This window comes from Spea bombifrons, chromosome 2 (assembly GCF_027358695.1).
Source record: "Spea bombifrons isolate aSpeBom1 chromosome 2, aSpeBom1.2.pri, whole genome shotgun sequence".
Classification (NCBI taxonomy): Eukaryota; Metazoa; Chordata; class Amphibia; order Anura; family Pelobatidae; genus Spea; species Spea bombifrons.
Window position 1 is genome coordinate 75,738,777 of NC_071088.1, and position 19,006 is coordinate 75,757,782.

Below are 19,006 nucleotides of genomic sequence, written 5' to 3' on the forward strand. Positions count from 1 at the left end.
ATAAGCCTTGGCCCTGTCTCTGGTTCACCACTTTTCTCTCCTTGGTCCAATTTTGATAGGTACTGACTACTGCAGACCGGGAAAACCCCATAAGAGCTGCAGTTTTGGAGATGCCCTGACCGTGTCGTCTACCCATCAAAATTTGGCCACTCGCTTCCTTAAAATCTGTCAGTGGTCATAATGTTATGGCTGATTGGTGTACGTTACAGTTCTGTTTTATGTCACTAAACCGTTGGATGAAAGAATAAATAACAAATCTGCTAAGGTTTATTTGTTTAGCATACTAGAGAATTTAATTATTGTGTTGTCTGGAACAGCACCTTTAATGAACCTTCTGCATGATTAAACCTTAAAAAAATTCAGGTCTGTCCTGTTCCCTCATACTTAGTGCCAGGATTTCCGGTGGAGAATGAGCAGCTGCACACCATGTGTGTAGACAGTATGTGACATCCACGGAAGGGGAGGGATAACTGGTACATCTGCTAACACAGATCAATATTATGGACCCCTTGTAACCTTTTCTGTGCCTTATGATTTAAAATCCAAGCAATTCTGAGAAAGACTTAAAGAACATTGACAGTCAGCAACAGACCTTGTGATGGACATTTCATTAAAATGCCGCATGGTATTAGATGCATTTGAGTATGGGGTAGAAAGAGTGAAGTCTTTACATAAAGGAGAGCATATTAATCCATATCTAGTCCTGCAAACTCTAGGACTAGCCTGATGTTTGACAATCGATTTGTATTTTCTGATGCCCTTCACAAGCAACCAGACTAAATCCCTGTGAGACAAGGCAGGTGATTCCCCAATACTGCTTTTTCATTTGTTCCATAAAGGAGCTTTATATTACAGAGCTTTATATTACATCTTTTTAAAATAATTTAGCAGCAATCAAAGGACAGTACCAACATTTACACATCTAAATTGAAGACATTTGTCATACATTCAGAAAGAAGCATTAAAAAGAAGATGAATCTTTGAAGATAAAATCATGTTTTACAAACATTATCGAAGATGTCCAGCCTTCAATGTGTTGTATACATCTTTTGGTAATTATTAAAATATTTTACGTCACTTTTCCAGTAAAATAGCAGCTGTTTATATGAGATAGAAAATATAAAAGGCATTTAATTATTCAGTAACACAGTCTTTGAGCTTGCATAAGTACTAAAAATGTTTGTTTCAGAATGCATTTGAAAATATTTGGTAACATTTTAAGACACTTTGTAATCCCATATACTACAACTGTTACTGGACCAGAAAGGAATCTTTCTTCAGTCTTTGGCTTTACCGTTCAGAAACAACATCTAACATTGCACTCTAAGGGCTGGAACTACTTGGTGGACCTTTTCAGTAGCGATGAATGCTACCTTCTTCTCATAGTATGCAGCTTCATTGATAAAAGTTGGATAGATTACTTTTTCCCCATCAAAGGACTGCTCATCACCTGTAAGGGTCTGGAAGATTGGATCACCAGGCTTTAAAGGATGGTAATCTCTATCCTAAAAAACAAACAAACAAGTAAATGTAACTTATATATAATTGCCTTATCCACTATGTTTATGTACGTATGACCATTAAACATTTGTGCACTTTTCTTTACTTAAATAGTAAATCTCCCATATTCTGTATAATCTCCTCCATTCCCACCAAGTCCTCGAGAGAAAGAATCTGTGTCCTATTCCAACAAGTTGGAACCAGGCAAGTTGCAGCATTTAACAAATATTGAAAAACAGTGTATTTTTGTATTGGCAAATCAGTATTATGTGGCAAGACCATGGATAGAGAGTTGGTCAAGATATGATAAACTGTACCATGAGGAGTATGATAAGCAGGGCCGGCCTTAGGGGTGTGCGACCCGTGCGGGCGCCATGGCAACAGGGGTGTCTGCCCGGGACTTAAATTAAAACATCGTTTGTTTTGTTTTTTTTTAAACTTTATTTAAATCCTCCATGTTAAATAAAGTTTTTTTTTTACTTTATTTAACATGGAGGATGTTAAATAAAGTTAAAACAACCAAAAAAGACCAGATGCTTTAATTTAAGTCCCAGGCAGGGGCGCCGAGCGGTTGCTCGTGAAGTTTTCAGCGACCGCTCGGCGCCCCTCACTCTCCGTGACTCTGTCGCGGTGCTGGCGTTTCATGCTGAGCTCCGAAATATGATGTCATATTCTGGCGTTCAGTTGTAAACGCCGGCACCGCGAGAGTGAGGGGCGCTGAGCGGTTGCTGAAAACTTCACGAGCAACCGCTCGGTGCTCCTGCCCGGGACTTAAATTAAAGCATTGTTTTTTCTTGTTGTTGTTTTAACTTTAACATCCAGAGTGGCAGAGCGAGAAGACGGACGCCTCCCGCTTCCAACAACGGGACTCAACAAGGTAAGTAAGGATAATGAGAAGTAGGGAGAGGGGGTGAGGGGAAGGCAATGAGAAGGGGCAGAGGGGGAAGGCAGTGAGAAGGGGCAGAGGGGGGGAAGGCAGTGAGAAGGGGCAGAGGGGGGGAAGGCAGTGAGAAGGGGCGAGGGGGCAGTGAGAAGTGGCAGGGGGAGGCAGTGAGATGGGGCAAAGGGGTGGCAGTGAGATGGGGCAGAGGGGGGGAGCAGTGAGAAGGTGCAGAGGTGATAGATAGTAAGAAAGGGGAGTTTTGCGACAAGATTTTTTTCCTTTCCTTTTTTGGGATGGGGGGGTGCCACAGGAGTAGTCCGCACAGGGCGCCAGAACACTTAAGGCCGGCTCTGATGATAAGGATCCATAACTCTAAATCCCAAGCTCACACAATTAAAGAACCTTTTAAAGAACAGCTTCTCACAAACTTATTGGGGAGAACTACAAAAACACTTTGATTAATTAAGCTGCTGGAACCAGAGGTTCCCATACTTCATCATAATGTGCTCATTATTTGTGTAATTTACGTGGATTTGTATGTATGTAATTAGCTACTGCTGGGCATGGACCCTGACTGAAACAACAGAAAAAATAAGACTGAAGTTTTAAAAGTGAAACATAACTTTTATTAAATATACTCTACTGGGTCAGATCTGGACACAGCACACGCCTCCCTGAGTGAAATTTGCTAGATGATTGGTGTCAAGCAGCATTAGTACCGGCAGCCATTCATAGCTGTTAGACAATCATATACAATCGCTACGAGGACTCTCTCACTAGTGGTTCCCCACATTGAGCCCAACCAGTCAGAAAATAATCAATAGTATTTTAGTGCTTTCTTGCATAGGAGACCTTATTTACTTGTTTCGTGGGTGTTCCTGCAAAGGAGACATTTTAGGTCAAACAGGGAACTTGCCTAAACAGAATTTTTCTTTGGATAGCACTATGGGAAGCAAAGAGTGGTATAGATGTAATGTTGACTCCAACCTATACCTTGCATATAGTGCCTATTATGGCGGTTAGAAGGTACGTTACTTAAGGAGAAAGGTTCAAATTCACAACTGTACCAAATACTAATAAATAATAATAAAAGCTAACCTGTAGTTCCTTGTGGATAAATCCTTCTATTTCACCATCAACATCTCGTGGGAAATCCACTCTGGATGTTACTCTGTATATATCCATTTCAAAACTTGGAAACTCTTTTCCTAAGAGGACAAAAATATTTTCTAATACAATACATATTACATATAAACTGTATGTATTGACCAAAGTGCTAAATATAAACAATCATATCCATCTGTCACTGTAATACAATTAACGGAAATAATATTTTCCAGCTATACGGTCCAGCTGCCTCAAAAGGGGTTATTGAACTACAAAATGTTTGAATGTCAATGCTTTTTACTCTACATGCACATTGCATGTAAATTACTATTCCGAATATAGTTTGTTTACAACTTTGAACAACATGTGAAGATTCATACCGTTAAAGGCTATGTGTGCCTTGCAAGCTAACTATATACACCAAATACCTCTATATGTGACTGGATGGCTATATTGTCCTGAAAAGAGAGACATTTTAAAATTACAATTGTCGAGCATTAATATCATCCTACATGCCATAGCAGACTGTGGCATGAAGGAGGGATTCTTTGGGAGATATCATAGACTTCAACATATACAAGCGTGTATGCCTGTACAGACATTTTTGAGAGCTGACAAAATTGAGCACCGACAAGCTGAGAACTTTAAAAAATGATTTGCTCTATTTCACGGCAGATGTACGAAATTTGGATGAACCTGATAAGGAATCATAATGTAATTCATTGGGATGCGATTTAATATATTAACTCAGCATATTCATACGATATAAGCTATGTTTTTCCGAATAACTGACGTGGTCAGTTGAGTAAATATGTAACTTGACTGCTTAGACTCAAGTGAGATTGCATGCCATTGCAGGTTGACACTTGCAATACAACTTAAATAGTCAAGCAACTTGTTTGAATCAGAACTTGCATCTCCTCACCTGAAGCTCGCATAAAATTAGATAAAAAAGGGGGGGGCAACAGTCACTCCCGCACTGTGTGCACAGTGCATTTGGAGAGTAAAAAAATAAACCTTAGGGGGTATAGTCCACATTTTCACCCTGTTCCCTGCTTAGGGGAATGGGAGGTTAAGTGTTTAAAATACGCATATACCCTATATAGGAGGCAGAAGCCTCATCTGGTGCCTCCTAGTTATCACTATCCTGTGACAATCAGGATGCGGGGGGTTAAAGTAAAATAAAAACACTTGGCCTTCATGGCAAACTCATATTTTTGGCCAACTCAAAGGCATTTCGCAGTTTAGTGAATACACCTCAATTGAAATTTCAAGTCTTAGATTGTTAAAGAAAAAATAAAAGTGGGTTACATACCTTACAGTGTATTTAATTACTACATATGAAAAAATATATCATAATCTAACAAGAAAAGGGAAAGAATTCCATCATATTCTTTCAATACACTCCATTTATAGAGCAGCTTACATTGTGTAAGCTCCTTCCTTACACTATTTTAAATTTAAGCCTGTACTAGCCGGGTTAGACCTTCTGCGCTTACACAGAAAGCCCTGCAGTGATATTAATCAAGCAGTTATTTCATTGACACCTTTTTATGACAGAAAATGTCAGAAAGTAAGATTTATTTTTCTTTCAGAGTGGTATCATGGATAGCAGCTAAAACATTCAGGAAAAAGTGACAGAAACACATTAATACAATAACACAGATTTTGTTTTTCTTTTATTGTTCCAGATGGCACAAGTAAATATGTTCCTTCAGAAAAAATAAAATTCATCATGTACAAAACATTTTGTCGCAATATGAATTTCCTGTTTACTCTGTTCAGGTCAATCCCCCTTATTCACAGACGGGGGAGCCTGGAAGAAAGTTGCAGTTTTAATTCTCTCGGTTCACTATTCATTATGAGGGGCCAACACCAGCAAGAAGGGCTGAGCTTGGCCTGTATATTGTATAATTCAATGTGTAAAGAGACTTTGAAGAAATCTCACCTCTTTAACTATGCATTATACAGGGTCAGCAAAGCTCTTCCAGCAACAGGTGCTCTCTGGAGGTAGCCCTTCAGAATATACCGTATTGGCTCGGATATAGGCCGCCCCCCGTATATAGGCCGCACCATAAAAGTTTGGTGCTTTTTTAAAGAAAAAGTTTTTTTTCTTTATAAAAGCACCAAAAAACATGCTGCCACTCTGTCCTCTCTCCCCCCCCGAGATATGCTGCCACTCTGTCCTCCCCCCTCGAGATACGCTGCCACTCTGTCCTCTCCCCCCCCGAGATATGCTGCCACTCTGTCCTCCCCCCCCTCGAGATACGCTGCCACTCTGTCCCCCCCCCCCCGACTTACCAGACCAGACTCCCGGGTGTCTTACGGGGCCGGAGGGGGACTATGCACATAGTGTATGCAACTCAGCGGAAGTGCCGGCACCGGAAGTTGTATACGCGTATTGCGTAGATGTCTTCCGCCGGCCCTGCAAGACACCCGGGAGTCTGCCCTGGTAAGTCGGGGGGGTTAGAATGCATCATGCGAACATCCGTGCGATGCGCTTAGACAACCTCCCGTGCCGGTACTCCCCCCCGTGGGAAGTGCTGGCACGGGAGGCTGTCTGAGCGTATCAGACAGTAGGATGCAGGTCCCCTGCACCGCTGCGGGGGATCTGTATCCTAACCCCGCTGCCTGCCCGGCGCCCGGGACTGCATGTCCCGGGCGTCGGGCGCTAGACCCCGAATATAGGCCGCACCCCCACTTTAAAGACTTAAAGTGGGGGGAAAAAGTGCGGCCTATATTCGGGCCAATACGGTACATCAAGAACCTGTAACACAACTCTTCTGCCAGCTTTCCCTTTAGTGAAGAACTCCAATATCTCAATGTATCACTGGCTGCATGGATCAATCATTGCTTTTTTCCATATACCTACCATACATTCCTTATATTACTTCTTAACCTGAAAATTAGTATTATCCAATTGTTTCAAGTTGGTAAAGATCTGCCTGCTCTTCAGGCCATCTCCCAAAACAATTTTTGTTTTATGATTTTCTGGGCATGATAGGAGTGTGATTGCTGTTAACAATCACACTTCTATCATGCTAAGTCATCCAGTACATGCTGAAACCTGGGAACCTGGGCATGGTAGAAGTAAGATTACAGCCTCCCTATGCCATGCTATCCCCCCCAACACACTTAGACATCCAGGCTATCACACACACCCATTCACAAACATTCACTCTCACTGAATGTTTTCCTACCTTTCCACTGTCACTTTTCCCGCTTTTCGGTTTCGGCCAAGTGAATGCTGAATTTTTGGTTTAGGTTTCGGTCCAGAATTTTCATTTTGGTGCATCCCTACTATATACTAAGCCAGACACTGAAGGTAGGCCTACACCACATCAATGTTTGGCTTAGTATATAGTGATAGGGGTTATGCTGCATTATTGTCAATGTCTGGCTCAATGTATAGTGATAGGTGTTATGCTGTACCACCGTCAATGTGTGCCTCAGTATATAGGGATAGGTGTTATGCTGTACCACCGTCAAAGCGTGCCTCCGTATATAGTGATAGGTGTTATGCTGTACCCCCGTCAATGTGTGCATCAGTATATAGTGATAGGTGTTATGCTGTACCACCGTCAATCTGTGCCTCAGTATATAGTGATAGGTGTTATGCTGTGCCCCCGTCAGTGCGTGCCTCAGTATATAATGATAGGTGTTATGCTGTACCACCGTCAGTGCGTGTCTCAGTATATAGTGATAGGTGTTATGCTGTACCACCGTCAATGTTTGCCTTAGTATATAATGATAACAGTTATGCTGCACCACCGTCAGTGTCTGCCTCAGTAAATAATAACAGTTATGCCATACCCCTATCAATGTCTGTGCCAGTATATTATGATATAAACTATGCAGTTTTAAAGTGTGTGTGTGGGGGGGTGCCACATACAGGATCCGCCCCAGGTGCCAAATACTCTAGGTACACCCCTGGATAGAATGTGAAGAATTTTAGCACACAGTGGAAAGCTGTGAAGCACCGTGCACATATGCAAAGAGGCAAACAAAAGAGAAACTTAACATCTACCCCCCCAAGCACAAGTAAGCTAAAGGGAGGGGGAGGCTCACACATAGGTCACCTAGGATGCCACAAGGTCTATGGCCAGCCTTGCCTGTGATACCATACACATTTATATTATCAGGTTACAGTGGCTTACACATGAAACCAGCACACACTGGGCTATGGCGTATACATGAATTTTAGCGGCTTCCTTTGGGGGTGCTTTTGGAATTGAAATGCTTCCTTGTAAATATGAATTTAACATGCAATCTTCATTTTCTGCAAATGTCTGTATTTCAGAATACTTCAGTATTTTATATTTTCCACAAAAATAACTATTATTCACATAATGGAGAGGGAATAGACTGACTATATGCATCGGGGGTAAATATGTAAGCTTACTGATATCATATACATAATTGTGTTTATATCTTATAATCATGATCAATTTTCATGTCATTATTAATAATTTCCATTAAACAATGACAATTTATGGCATGCACATAGAATATTTCTTTTTAACAATGAACTATTTGTTTATTTAATAACCTCTCATAGTGCATATATCTATTATAAATCTTTCCAATACAGTGATGAAGGCAATCAAACATTTATTATTTAACAAACGAAACCATTAAAGAGATGTTTATGTAGTATCTAAACATATACACAAGTGGAGTGGCATATGCTATTTTGTGAATCGGTTTACTTACATATTTTGTCATACGGGTAGACACCTCTTCTTACCTTGGTTGTAAAGGTCAAGGAAATCCAAGCTGCAGTTAACAAGCTCTCTCATTCTTGCTAGAACATCGGCTCTTGTCACTCCTTGAGGCTGTGGGCCCAGCTCAAGGGCTGACGAAAGAGAAAATAGCAGTGTGTACACAGAAAATGTTTTGCCCTCTGAATACAGTGAGCTCAACAACTAACAAATATTTATCACAAATAAAATGGTAAATTATTATTAATATAATCAATATGTATTTTCTGAGTTTTTAGATTTTTTTTAGAATTAGTAGTAGGGAACAATATTTCCATATAAGGTCTTTATTACATCCACTTATGGTACATGCAAAAATTGTACAGGGAAATCTTGGAATAACAGTAGCATGCTACCAAAATAATATAAAAAATCGATATTTTCAGAATCAAGCTTTCTGGTCTATTTTAAACTGTACTGTTGTACTAATTTTTGCTTCTTGCTCGCTTTTTTGTTTGTACTTTCATAAGCTTCACAGCCCACTGTCTTTCAGGAAGTATTTTGTATGTTTTTCTTTAAAAAAAAAATAGTTAAATTCAGATCTAAACTTGAAGCACCTTTAGAAACCATTCCAGATTAGCCATTTAGAACTTCATGTACAGTAGAACAGGAATTTAGTTTATTTTGACATTATTTGCTGTGTTCTGTACTATTTATAAAACATATCAAAGCTTTCACAATATGATAAATGAGCAAATATTTATGAAGGGTGAGGTGAACTGCATACTCGGTTATATCATCTGTAGAAGAAGAAATGCAAGTGCAGATCTTTTTTATTGCAAATATCTTAAATAACTGCTACATGTTAACTATATAAGTAAATAAAATATAGCCACATTGGTCCAAGATAAGATTCTAAATGGATTCTAGAGGAACCTAGGAGAATGAAAGTTACTACTGAAGGAAATAGCTTTGGATGATAGAACATAGAAGATGTAAAATGGTACATAAAAAATCAATTTGAATCTTATACACTAAGAGTAATAAACCCAAACAACGTAAATAATATAATACAGTGAATGGTGCTTATATAGGAGAAGAATACCTACACAGAGAATGCTTTCCGATATTCTGCAGGTAAACGTTGTTCCTTTCTTCTACATCAACGAGGTAGACATTACATGGGAAAGAGTAATCCACACAGTTACACTGAAGCAGAAATACAAAACACATAGATGTTTATGTCACTGAGCCTTCATTGGAAGGTCAATAAATACCATATTGGCTCCATTATAGGCCGCACCCTTACAGTTTGGTGCTATTTTAAAGAAAAATGTATTTTTAATGAAAAAATACACAGTAGAATTGTAAAACAGTATTTTATCTAATGATTTTATATAATGAACAGGAATACATGTATCTTAACATTTTTGATTTCTATTATACAGTTAGTCATCATATGTAATATACAAACAGAAAACCAATAGCTATTTTAAGGTCCCCCCTTAATTCATAATGCACCTTACTTATCGATATGCCCCTATGCCCCCTGGTATGCCACTCTACCCCCCAGATATGCCACTCTGCTCTGCTGATATGCTGTATACCCCCATATATGCCACTCTGCTCCCCTAGATATGCTTTATGCCCCCAGATATGCCGCTTTGCCCCACCCCCTCGACTAACCAATCCATCCCCAGACTCCCTGGTGTCTTGCTGGGGCCGCCGGCCGCCGGACATCTGCACACTGCGGGTAGACAACCTCTGCTGCTTCTCGCCACGGAAGTGCTGGCAGCAGCGGAAGTTGTCCACGCATATCGCAGCAGGGCTAAATGAAAAAGAAAAAAAACACGTGCTCGGGAACTGCATGTCCCAAGTGTTGGGGCCAGGGCCGGCCTTTGGGGTGTGCGACCTGTGCGACCGCACAGGGCGCCACACTCCAGGGGGCGCCGCCGCGGGGTCCGCTGCCGCCAGTAGCGTACCTAGCGGCGGGGGGGCGGTCCGCACCGGGTGCCGCTCATCAGGGGGGCACCCCTCCAGAGACGGACAGTAATGTCCGCCGCTGGAGGAGCAGGCTCGCAAGGGAGCGGTATCGTAGGTCTTTAACAGACCTCCGGCTCCCTTGAGTGATTTTAAACCGGTTCAAGGATCTCCCTTGAACCCGGCTTAAAATCGCTCAAGGGAGCCGGAGGTCTGTTAAAGACCTCCGATATCGCTCCCTTGTGATTCGCGCGGCAACAGCTGCTGTGCGCCGGGGTTTGTTGTCAGATCCCGGCGCATAGCACTGAAGCTGCGCCCACCGCTGTCCGTGCCCTCTGACCTGGAAGCAGACAGAGAGGACAGAAGAACTGAAGAAGAGGAGCGAAGAGGAGGAAAAGAAGCTGTAAGGAGAAAAGAGGAAAGGTAGGAAAGCATTCAGTGAGAGTGGATTGGTATGTGTGGATTGGTATATGTGTGCATGAGTATATGTGTGGATTGGTATATGTGTGTGGATTGGTATATATGTGTGGATTGGTATATATGTGTGGATTGGTATATATGTGTGTGGATTGGTATATATGTGTGGATTCGTATATATGTTTGAATTGGTATATATGTGTGGATTGGTATATATGTGTGGATTAGTGTATGTGTGTGGATTGGTATACGTGTGGATTGGTATACGTGTGGATTGGTATACGTGTGGGTTGGTATACGTGTGGATTGGTATACGTGTGGATTGGTATGTGTGTGGATTGGTATACGTGTGGATTGGTGTGTGTGTGGATTGGTATATATGTGTGGATTAGTGTATGTGTGTGGATTGGTATACGTGTGGATTGGTATACGTGTGGATTGGTATACGTGTGGATTGGTATATACGTGTGGATTGGTATACGTGTGGATTGGTATACGTGTGGATTGGTGTATGTGTGGATTGGTATGCGTGTGGATTAGTATATGAGTGGATTGGTAAGTGTGTGAGAGCGATGGGTGTTATGCTGTACCATTTCCAATGTCTTTTTCATGATCTAATTATGCTCTAAAAGTACATCATAACTCCCATCACTCTATACTGTTCCATACAGTGGCAGAGCTGGGAGGCAGAGGCCTTGCACCCCCACCGCAGGACTCCTGAAAGGTAAGTGAACTTCAAAGAGGGAAAGGGTAGATAGTTAGGAGGAGGTAGATAGTTAGGAGGGGGTAGATAGGGAGAAGGGAGTGAGGCAGGGGAAAGGGGGTAGATAGGGAGAAGGGAGTGAGAAGGGGTAGATAGGGCAGAAGGGAGTGAGAAGGGGTAGATAGGGAAATCATACTCCTATCATGCCAAGTCTGCGAGTACATCCTGGAATCTGGGAATGCCTGGGCATGATAGGAATGTGATTGCTGTTAATTATATATATATATATATATATATATATATATATATATATATAATATTGTTATTTAATTGTTTTGTCCTATTTTGGTGTGTTACTTACTTTAAATAAAAGTGTTAGATTTTTTTATGGTGTGGGGGGGTCATATTCGGTTTTGGCCAGGTAAATGCTGCACTTTCGGTTTCAGTCCAGAATTCGTTTCGGTGCATCCCTACTACTAAGCCAGACAATGAAGTGGTAGGCCTACACCACATCAATGTTTGGCGTAGTATATAGTGATTGGGGTTTTGTTACAAGTTTTTATTCCTTTCTTTTTTTGGGATGGGGGGGCGCCAGAGGAGTAGTCCGCACAGGGCGCCAGAACACCTAAGGCCGGCTCTGGTTGGGGCGATACGTATTGCGCATCCCTGCGCTAAACCCCGATTATAGGCCGCACCCCCCCAGACACACTTTAAGTGTTTAAAGTGGGGGTGTGGCCTATAATTGGGCAAATACAGTAAGTCTAAGACATTCCCCTATGCCAACAGTGGCACTACTGTTAAATTGTTTGTGCCATAACATTAAACTGAAGTATCACTTAAACAATACATTTTTAATAATATGTTAATTATTAGACTTGTGCATTCAGATTCGCTAATTTCATTTTTGCAAACGAATGTCCGAAAATGAGCACGGGACCCAACAAAACAAGCTAGTTGCGCCATAAACCTGACCTCCTGGAGCGCTTCCGCAACAGGCCGGTGCGCAACACATGGACAACCTTACCACTGATTGGAGGAAAAGAGGCGTGGAAGTACCCCAAGTACCCTGACTAATTTAAGGGCCCCTGGCTACGTGTGTAAACAAGAGGAACATTTTTTAGAATTCACAAAATTGCCCCCCCATAAATTATATGCCATATTAGAAGCAAAATAGCCCATAAATGAGGTTTACACATAAGAAATGTTTTAGTGGTAAAATTAAAGTCTGTAAGTTGTTATTCATTTTGTGTATCTTTGTGGTATCATATATCTATTATGTGTGTATATTTATACATATATAATGTTCTCTCTCACCTGTAGGTAATTTGCCAAATGCAATGCGAGGTAATCATCGGCTTTACAGAGGAGTAAAGTGGAACCCATGTTAGAAGTTGTGTTGTGAAGGTCAAACACAAAATCATAAGACTCCTTTGCTCCAAATTTCTTGTAAATTTCTCTAGCCCGTTTCACTTCATATGGATCACCCTCAGAACTACAGGCACTGAGTAAGACAAAAATACATTGTGATTGCTCTGCATATTATATGGGACGTATTATATCACAGAGTATATCCTTTTTAGTATTCGCTATGTATTTCAAACTTTTGGACTCACACAACAAATGTATGAGAATATTACAAACTCTTTTCAATAAATGAAACTCAAAGATCACAAAACTGTCAAATTGCTATATTAAGTCCATGAAAGGATTTAACCCCTTGAGCACCGAGGGTCTGGGCACATTTTTTTTTTCTTGGGAGACAGGGCCAGTTTTCTTACTTTTGCTATAGTTAGATTTAGATGACAACCGTATAAACACATAACACTTTAATTGGGGAAACCTAGTTTTTTCCAGGAACATTTAAGCTATTCATAGATAACTAGTTCAGGGCAAGGTGTGCATCACATCACATGCTATACGAAATGTTCCACAGACACCAATTTCTTCCTGAGGCTTGTCACAAACCAGTAATACAAGTTTTACTGTTTTTTTTTTTTAAGTAACTTCTTCTTAAGGTTCTCTAATTAACATTCCCCTATGGCTACTTTTACTGCACATACTTTCCCACAGATAGCAAGATGCTAAAAAAATCTTGCATTATGCCTAGTGAGTCTAGTGTATTTTGAGCACCCCCTTATACTCAGGCCAGGTGAGGAGTGGACAATATGCACCCATACTCAGGCCAGGTGAGGAGTGGACAATAGGCACCCAAACTGAGACAGTCATACTGCCCCCGAAACCAAGCATTCATTTCTTTCCTCCACTTATTTGATGGGGATAATATTTGCAAAATTTGGTAGCAATTCATCAAATTAAATTCAGTAGACTCACCTTAGGAGCTCTTGTGAGAAAGAGCGATTGAGGTCTGTATCTATGTATCGCACACAGTGCTCCACAGCAAGGGGGTTAGCTAGAAAAGGCTCTGCAGCAAATGTTACCCTGTGTAGTTCAGATGGGTCCTGGAGCCAATGCTTAACCAGAGACACTCCAGACATCTCATTTCCATGTGTCCCACCAAAAATCACCACCCGGGTGGCAGGTTTATTCTGTGTGACAGCGTTCATGGTTTACTCTGGAATTGAAGCGACAGCACAAAGAAAACATTATTGGAACAATCATGTCTGAAATGTAGTTCATAATTAAAAAATGAATTCTTGTGGATGGAGAATAACATTGATGCTTGTGAGTTTTGCTGAATTTCAGCCTAGTTGAGCCAAGATGTGCAGTGTTTTAGCTGTCAAACAAGGTGGGTAAAGCTAATATACATGAAATGTGACAGTCCTGGGCCAAAGTGCCCAGAGACATGTTTTGGTGTTAATATGAAGTCCCACATATTGCTTTGTGTTATTTATTACAAGACATTTTGAGGAGCACTATTCTGATTCTCATGTTCCAGCGAGCAGGAGATCTGCTCCCTCCCAAGAGGGGCAGAAGGCTCTGGGATATGACATCACTGTGAGGGTATGTGAAGGCGACAGAACTCCTTTCCCTCCTTTCACTCATCACCAATGCCATGAGGCCCCTTCCTCCCACCATAAAAAGAAACGGGAGACGCATATAGCATAGAAATACTGCAACAGAGGATGTGTTTGGATGACTAGCTTGTATATGTTCACATGTATGTATGTGTATTTGAGGGTGTAAATATGTGTGTCAGAGTTTACATGTGTATATTAGATTGCTCAGTGTAAAATATGTTTACACGTGTGAAATAAACACTCGAAATATAAAATAGAAAACTGCTCTCAACCCAAACATATTAAAACAAAACAATGTGTTATGTAAGGCAGCCTTTTGGCCCAACAAAACTTAAAATAATATATATGCCGGGTATTTGGTGGATGCTCCTGAGCATAAAATAGTTTTTCACCAGTAGAAGAAATGTTTTTATATTTACATTCACTTTTATATAGTTCAGCGGCAAATAAATATTGTGCTAAACATATGAATACGATAAGAAAGCCCTGCTTGTCCTTATACAATATACATTGGGTGGGTATGCTAAACACAAAAAAAGGGAAATATAGTTTTTAAAAAAATGTTAAAATTGCAAAAAAACAAAAACACTTGTCTTCACTGTATCAAGATTTGTTTGTAGTACGTTTTTATATTTGCTTCCCTTAAAAGCAAATAAATTTTCCCTGCCTCAACGTTACTTTTAAGAGGCAGCCTTAAATAAACATCCCTATATCATGTATATCTTAAGCAAATTATCCACCATTTTAACTGTATTAAAAAGAACCATTATGTTATTTAACTAGTGTTAGATCCCCCGCCTGAGGAACGACTACTGTGATAATATCACTACCAAAAAATGATGTAGAATATTTCATTCCTATTCAAGACAGCAATTATTTTGCACTCTCAGAAACAATAAATGTGCAAGTCGGTGCTATAGGAGCGCTATTCCCATTGAAGTTCACAAAAACTTACTTTGCTCCGTGACTTTGTTTAGTCACTAGAAAAATCCAGCAGGATTGCCCCAGCTACAGCCGTACGTGTGAAGAGACCCGTCGTACAGAATGGCAACTCGTGTGTGCGATTTGATGTTCTAACAAAAAAAATGGAACAAAAACCTCACCAGGCCCTTAATGGCTATTTTAATTGTGTTCCTGTGCCTTTGAGCTTCATTCTGCTGAATGGAACGATGTACAGTGTAAGCCCCGTGTGGTACTACTAACCTCTGCTGGTAACCACGTGAATAAATAAATAGCACTGTCTAAAATGCTTGCCAGGTATGTGATGGCCGAATAGCAATATGTGATCATCAGTCATCACATGTTAGTTGCAAAAGCACTAATTAGGAGTCTTAGATATTATTAGATCAAAGGAAAGTATCGAGGAGGGATCCTGGGATTTTCAGGAATGGTTATAAGGAGGTGTCAAACAACCATAATCCCTTTGCAGTAGTTTAGGCAAGTACTAAACCGCTCAGATTTTACATATTAACAGACAGGTGCAGTTTACGGCTAGATCCAAGTTCCAGGCGTTACCTTGCTCTCCAACCATTGTGACCTAGAAGATATGCCCTGTTCCTTGCCACTGAACTTGGTGCTTGGAACTCAGGTCTGTGGGCTATAACATTAAAACTTGGGGTCCAAGCTTTAGTCCAAAAGAGATAATTACGGTATGATTTTCGGACACCCACAACGCGTACACAAAGGTAACAGTTACAATAGTTACAAGAATGTTACCTCTGATGTAGAACCAACAAACACAGAATGGGAAGTAGCAAATCAGGTAAATGCCATTTTTACAGTGGATCTGTCTCTTCATACATAGCTGATTCAACTGTTACATGTTAACTGATTATTTTTTTTCACAATAATAAAAGTCATAGAAGTCAACTTATAGTTTTCTACTTTGGAAATATTGTTTCCTTGCTAACACACATTAGGTTAAATCATAATTCTATAACCACATATTGCTGTTTTAACCAATGTTCTTGAGAAAATAGCAGTTGATTCAATAAATTCTTCGACGGCTCTTATTTTTGCTATTGCACTTGGAGTTTCCTTAAAGAACACTCGTGAATCATGGTGATTTTTGTTAGCTTAATGAATTGCATTATGGAGGAGATGATCTCATAAGGAGTTTTAGGAGGAACATCTGAAATGGTAAAGGGCACGCTTTGCATGCTAGTGAGATCCAGTGGGGTATGGAATCAATTGGGAAACATTTTGGAATCATGAGAAATGACAGATAGGAAGAGGAGAGATAATATTGGGAATAAGAAATGGAAGGAGTGGCAGGGCTGGTAACAACATTCTTATTAGACTGAGAGCTCTAGTGATGGAAGCCATTATGCACAAAGATGGGAAGTCCACTTTGACACAAAGTCAAAGTAAATGCACTTACCAATAGTCACCAGTTTGTAGAAAGTACTTGAAGTTAGGGATACTTCAGCCAGAGGCAGCAGCAGTAGAGAGTTCAAAGGAAAAAAGCTCAATGCTCGGCAGCCCAATATTATTTGTAACAAGAGGATATTTATTCTGCATAAAAGCATGAAAAGTGGATCTAGTCTTTTTCACCTATGTGGTCTTAACTATATCCTTCCAAAGCTTCTGAGATGGTTTGGTTTAAATTACTACAGGTCAGTCATTAACCGTCGTACCTCTTGACATACTAAGTAAATCATTACCAGGATGTGCATTTATTCACACTTACGCCACAAAGCATAACATGTTGTTAACCATAACTTATATTGTATATATTAATATATTTGATAGAGCAGAGGGTCTTTTAATGAACTGTAGAAAACGTATTTTTGTTTCCGCAGAACTTTCTATAACATAACTGCTGTATGTTTCAAAGACACAACAATGACAATTATTTACAAAATGGCAAATTGTATTTCTTGTTACATATTCTGTTAATGCCCATGATAATATCCATTTAACCATTAACGTTGATGACAAAAGAGTTTTTGGGTTTTGCATTAATTCAAGTTAAAGGGACATCTGGGTATATTTTTTTGTGGCGTAACAGTTCCTTTAAATTAAAAACATCTCTATGTTCTTTGTAGTGCTTCTAAGTGAAAACATATTTAGGCTGCACCTCTTTTATCTTGATGGTATGTTAACCTTCTTAGATACTCCAGACTTTTAAGTGTCATTTGTTCAGGAAGTTACTAAGGCCTCCTTAAGTCCATTAAAGTGCCCTGTAGTGAGAGTGACAGACCATGAGGGTTGATTGGTCTTTTCACACCCACACCTGTCATCATGGGCTCCCTTGGGTGTCTGGCAATGGCACCCTGAACATAGGGTTCTGCAAAATTTCTATTTTTGTATTAGTGTCTCCCATATTAAGGTTTTTTCTGCCCCTGCACCATTGGTTCATGGGACCAGTGGTATGTTTATGATGGACGTAGGCCTGTTCCCGGCTTCTCGAAATGTGTTTACCTTCAGCGATGCCTTTAGCCCGATGCCTTCTCCGTACCTCTGGCCTTACTTCTGGGTGTCAGTATATGACATAATATCCAGGCATGTCACTTTTAAAGCAAGCACAGTGCAGAAGGAAACTATGGACGACCGTGTCGGTTGGGGAGATCAGTGATCAGCCTGAGACTCCCGGTATGCCGCAGATGGGCTTCTGCCACCATGGAGCTTCTGCCCAAGCCCTAGGCTGGAATACATCACTGACTGCACTGTGATGTAATGGCATTACATTCAACTTTGCCATGATGAATTTAATGTAACACAAAGATCATGGCAGCTTAGGGTATCATGATGGATGCGAAGTGCTTTAACATACAGAATTAACACAAATATATTTTCTTCTTAGTGTTGTTGCTGTTATGGAAACAAGGCTTTATAACAAACAAATGCTCTCTCCTTTGGTGACGAGATTACAGGCTACTGGCCTTAAAGTGCAAGGACATATTTTAATCCCCACAGGTTACAGTGATTCTGGAGTTTGGACATTCATAGATAATAGAGATAGTGTTTATGATATTTAGATAAAAGTTCAGCAGAGTGGGTGTAAGAGAATGATTAAAGTATCAATCATTAAAACAATTATTGTTATAACAAAAATTATTTCATGTAAGCATGCCGGCTACTTCGCATCGGCTTTTGGAAATATAAAGGACATTACATAATAGCTTTGTATTCACTAAGAACAAGAAATAACTGGAAAATATGCCTGAGGCAGAGGAAGACAGAGAGAATAGGTATTTAAAAGAAAAAAAAAGCAAGAGAAAGGAATAGCTCCATGCTGACAAGTTTAAATGCTTAAACCAGGTTGTTCTAGGTTGGTACAAGGTTCACCCCGCACTCCCATGAGATTAATCAGCAAAAGGCTTCCTGGACTTATTAATGAAAAGTTCATGTAGTCTGAAAAATATTACGTATCTTGTTAAAATAAAAACACAGAAGGCTGGGTTTTATTTTCTCACAGACCCCAAACTCCAGTATCTGCTGACTTTAAAGTTGTTATGCAGAGCTCCATAACCATTACCTAGATTCTGCTAAATGGTAGCATTGTAGGGGACTCCACTATTAACACAAGCTATTTATGATCTATCGCTAACACCCAACTACAACAACAGCCGTTAATACTCACTTGGTGCTTGTCATGCCCTCACTGCTCCCTCACTCTCCTTCCTGCAGACATTGCCTGCGAATCCTACAACATATGGTGGTTGAGTAACAGCAGCATTACGGATAGGACAGAGCCCTAAAGCAACTCCCTGCTCCTCCCTCCCATTTAAAACTG

General features: G+C 40.3%; 1 protein-coding gene across 2 annotated transcripts; it reads right to left on the reverse strand.

The window, feature by feature from the left end:
- Positions 1 to 818: 818 nt before the first annotated feature.
- LOC128472876 (N-acyl-aromatic-L-amino acid amidohydrolase (carboxylate-forming)-like) lies at positions 819 to 19,006 on the reverse strand. 2 transcript variants are annotated; one of them, XM_053454848.1, is made up of 7 exons: positions 18,854 to 19,006; positions 13,622 to 13,862; positions 12,605 to 12,791; positions 9,300 to 9,399; positions 8,238 to 8,345; positions 3,482 to 3,591; positions 819 to 1,505 (listed from the first exon to the last, which is right to left on the reverse strand). In XM_053454848.1, the coding sequence occupies exons 2-7, from the start codon at positions 13,852 to 13,854 to the stop codon at positions 1,311 to 1,313; spliced, it is 933 nt and encodes a 310-aa protein (XP_053310823.1). In that variant the 5' UTR covers positions 13,855 to 13,862; positions 18,854 to 19,006; the 3' UTR covers positions 819 to 1,310. The 2 variants fall into 2 exon arrangements, with proteins under 2 accessions (XP_053310823.1, XP_053310824.1); XM_053454849.1 differs by lacking the exon at positions 18,854 to 19,006 and adding an exon at positions 16,649 to 16,918.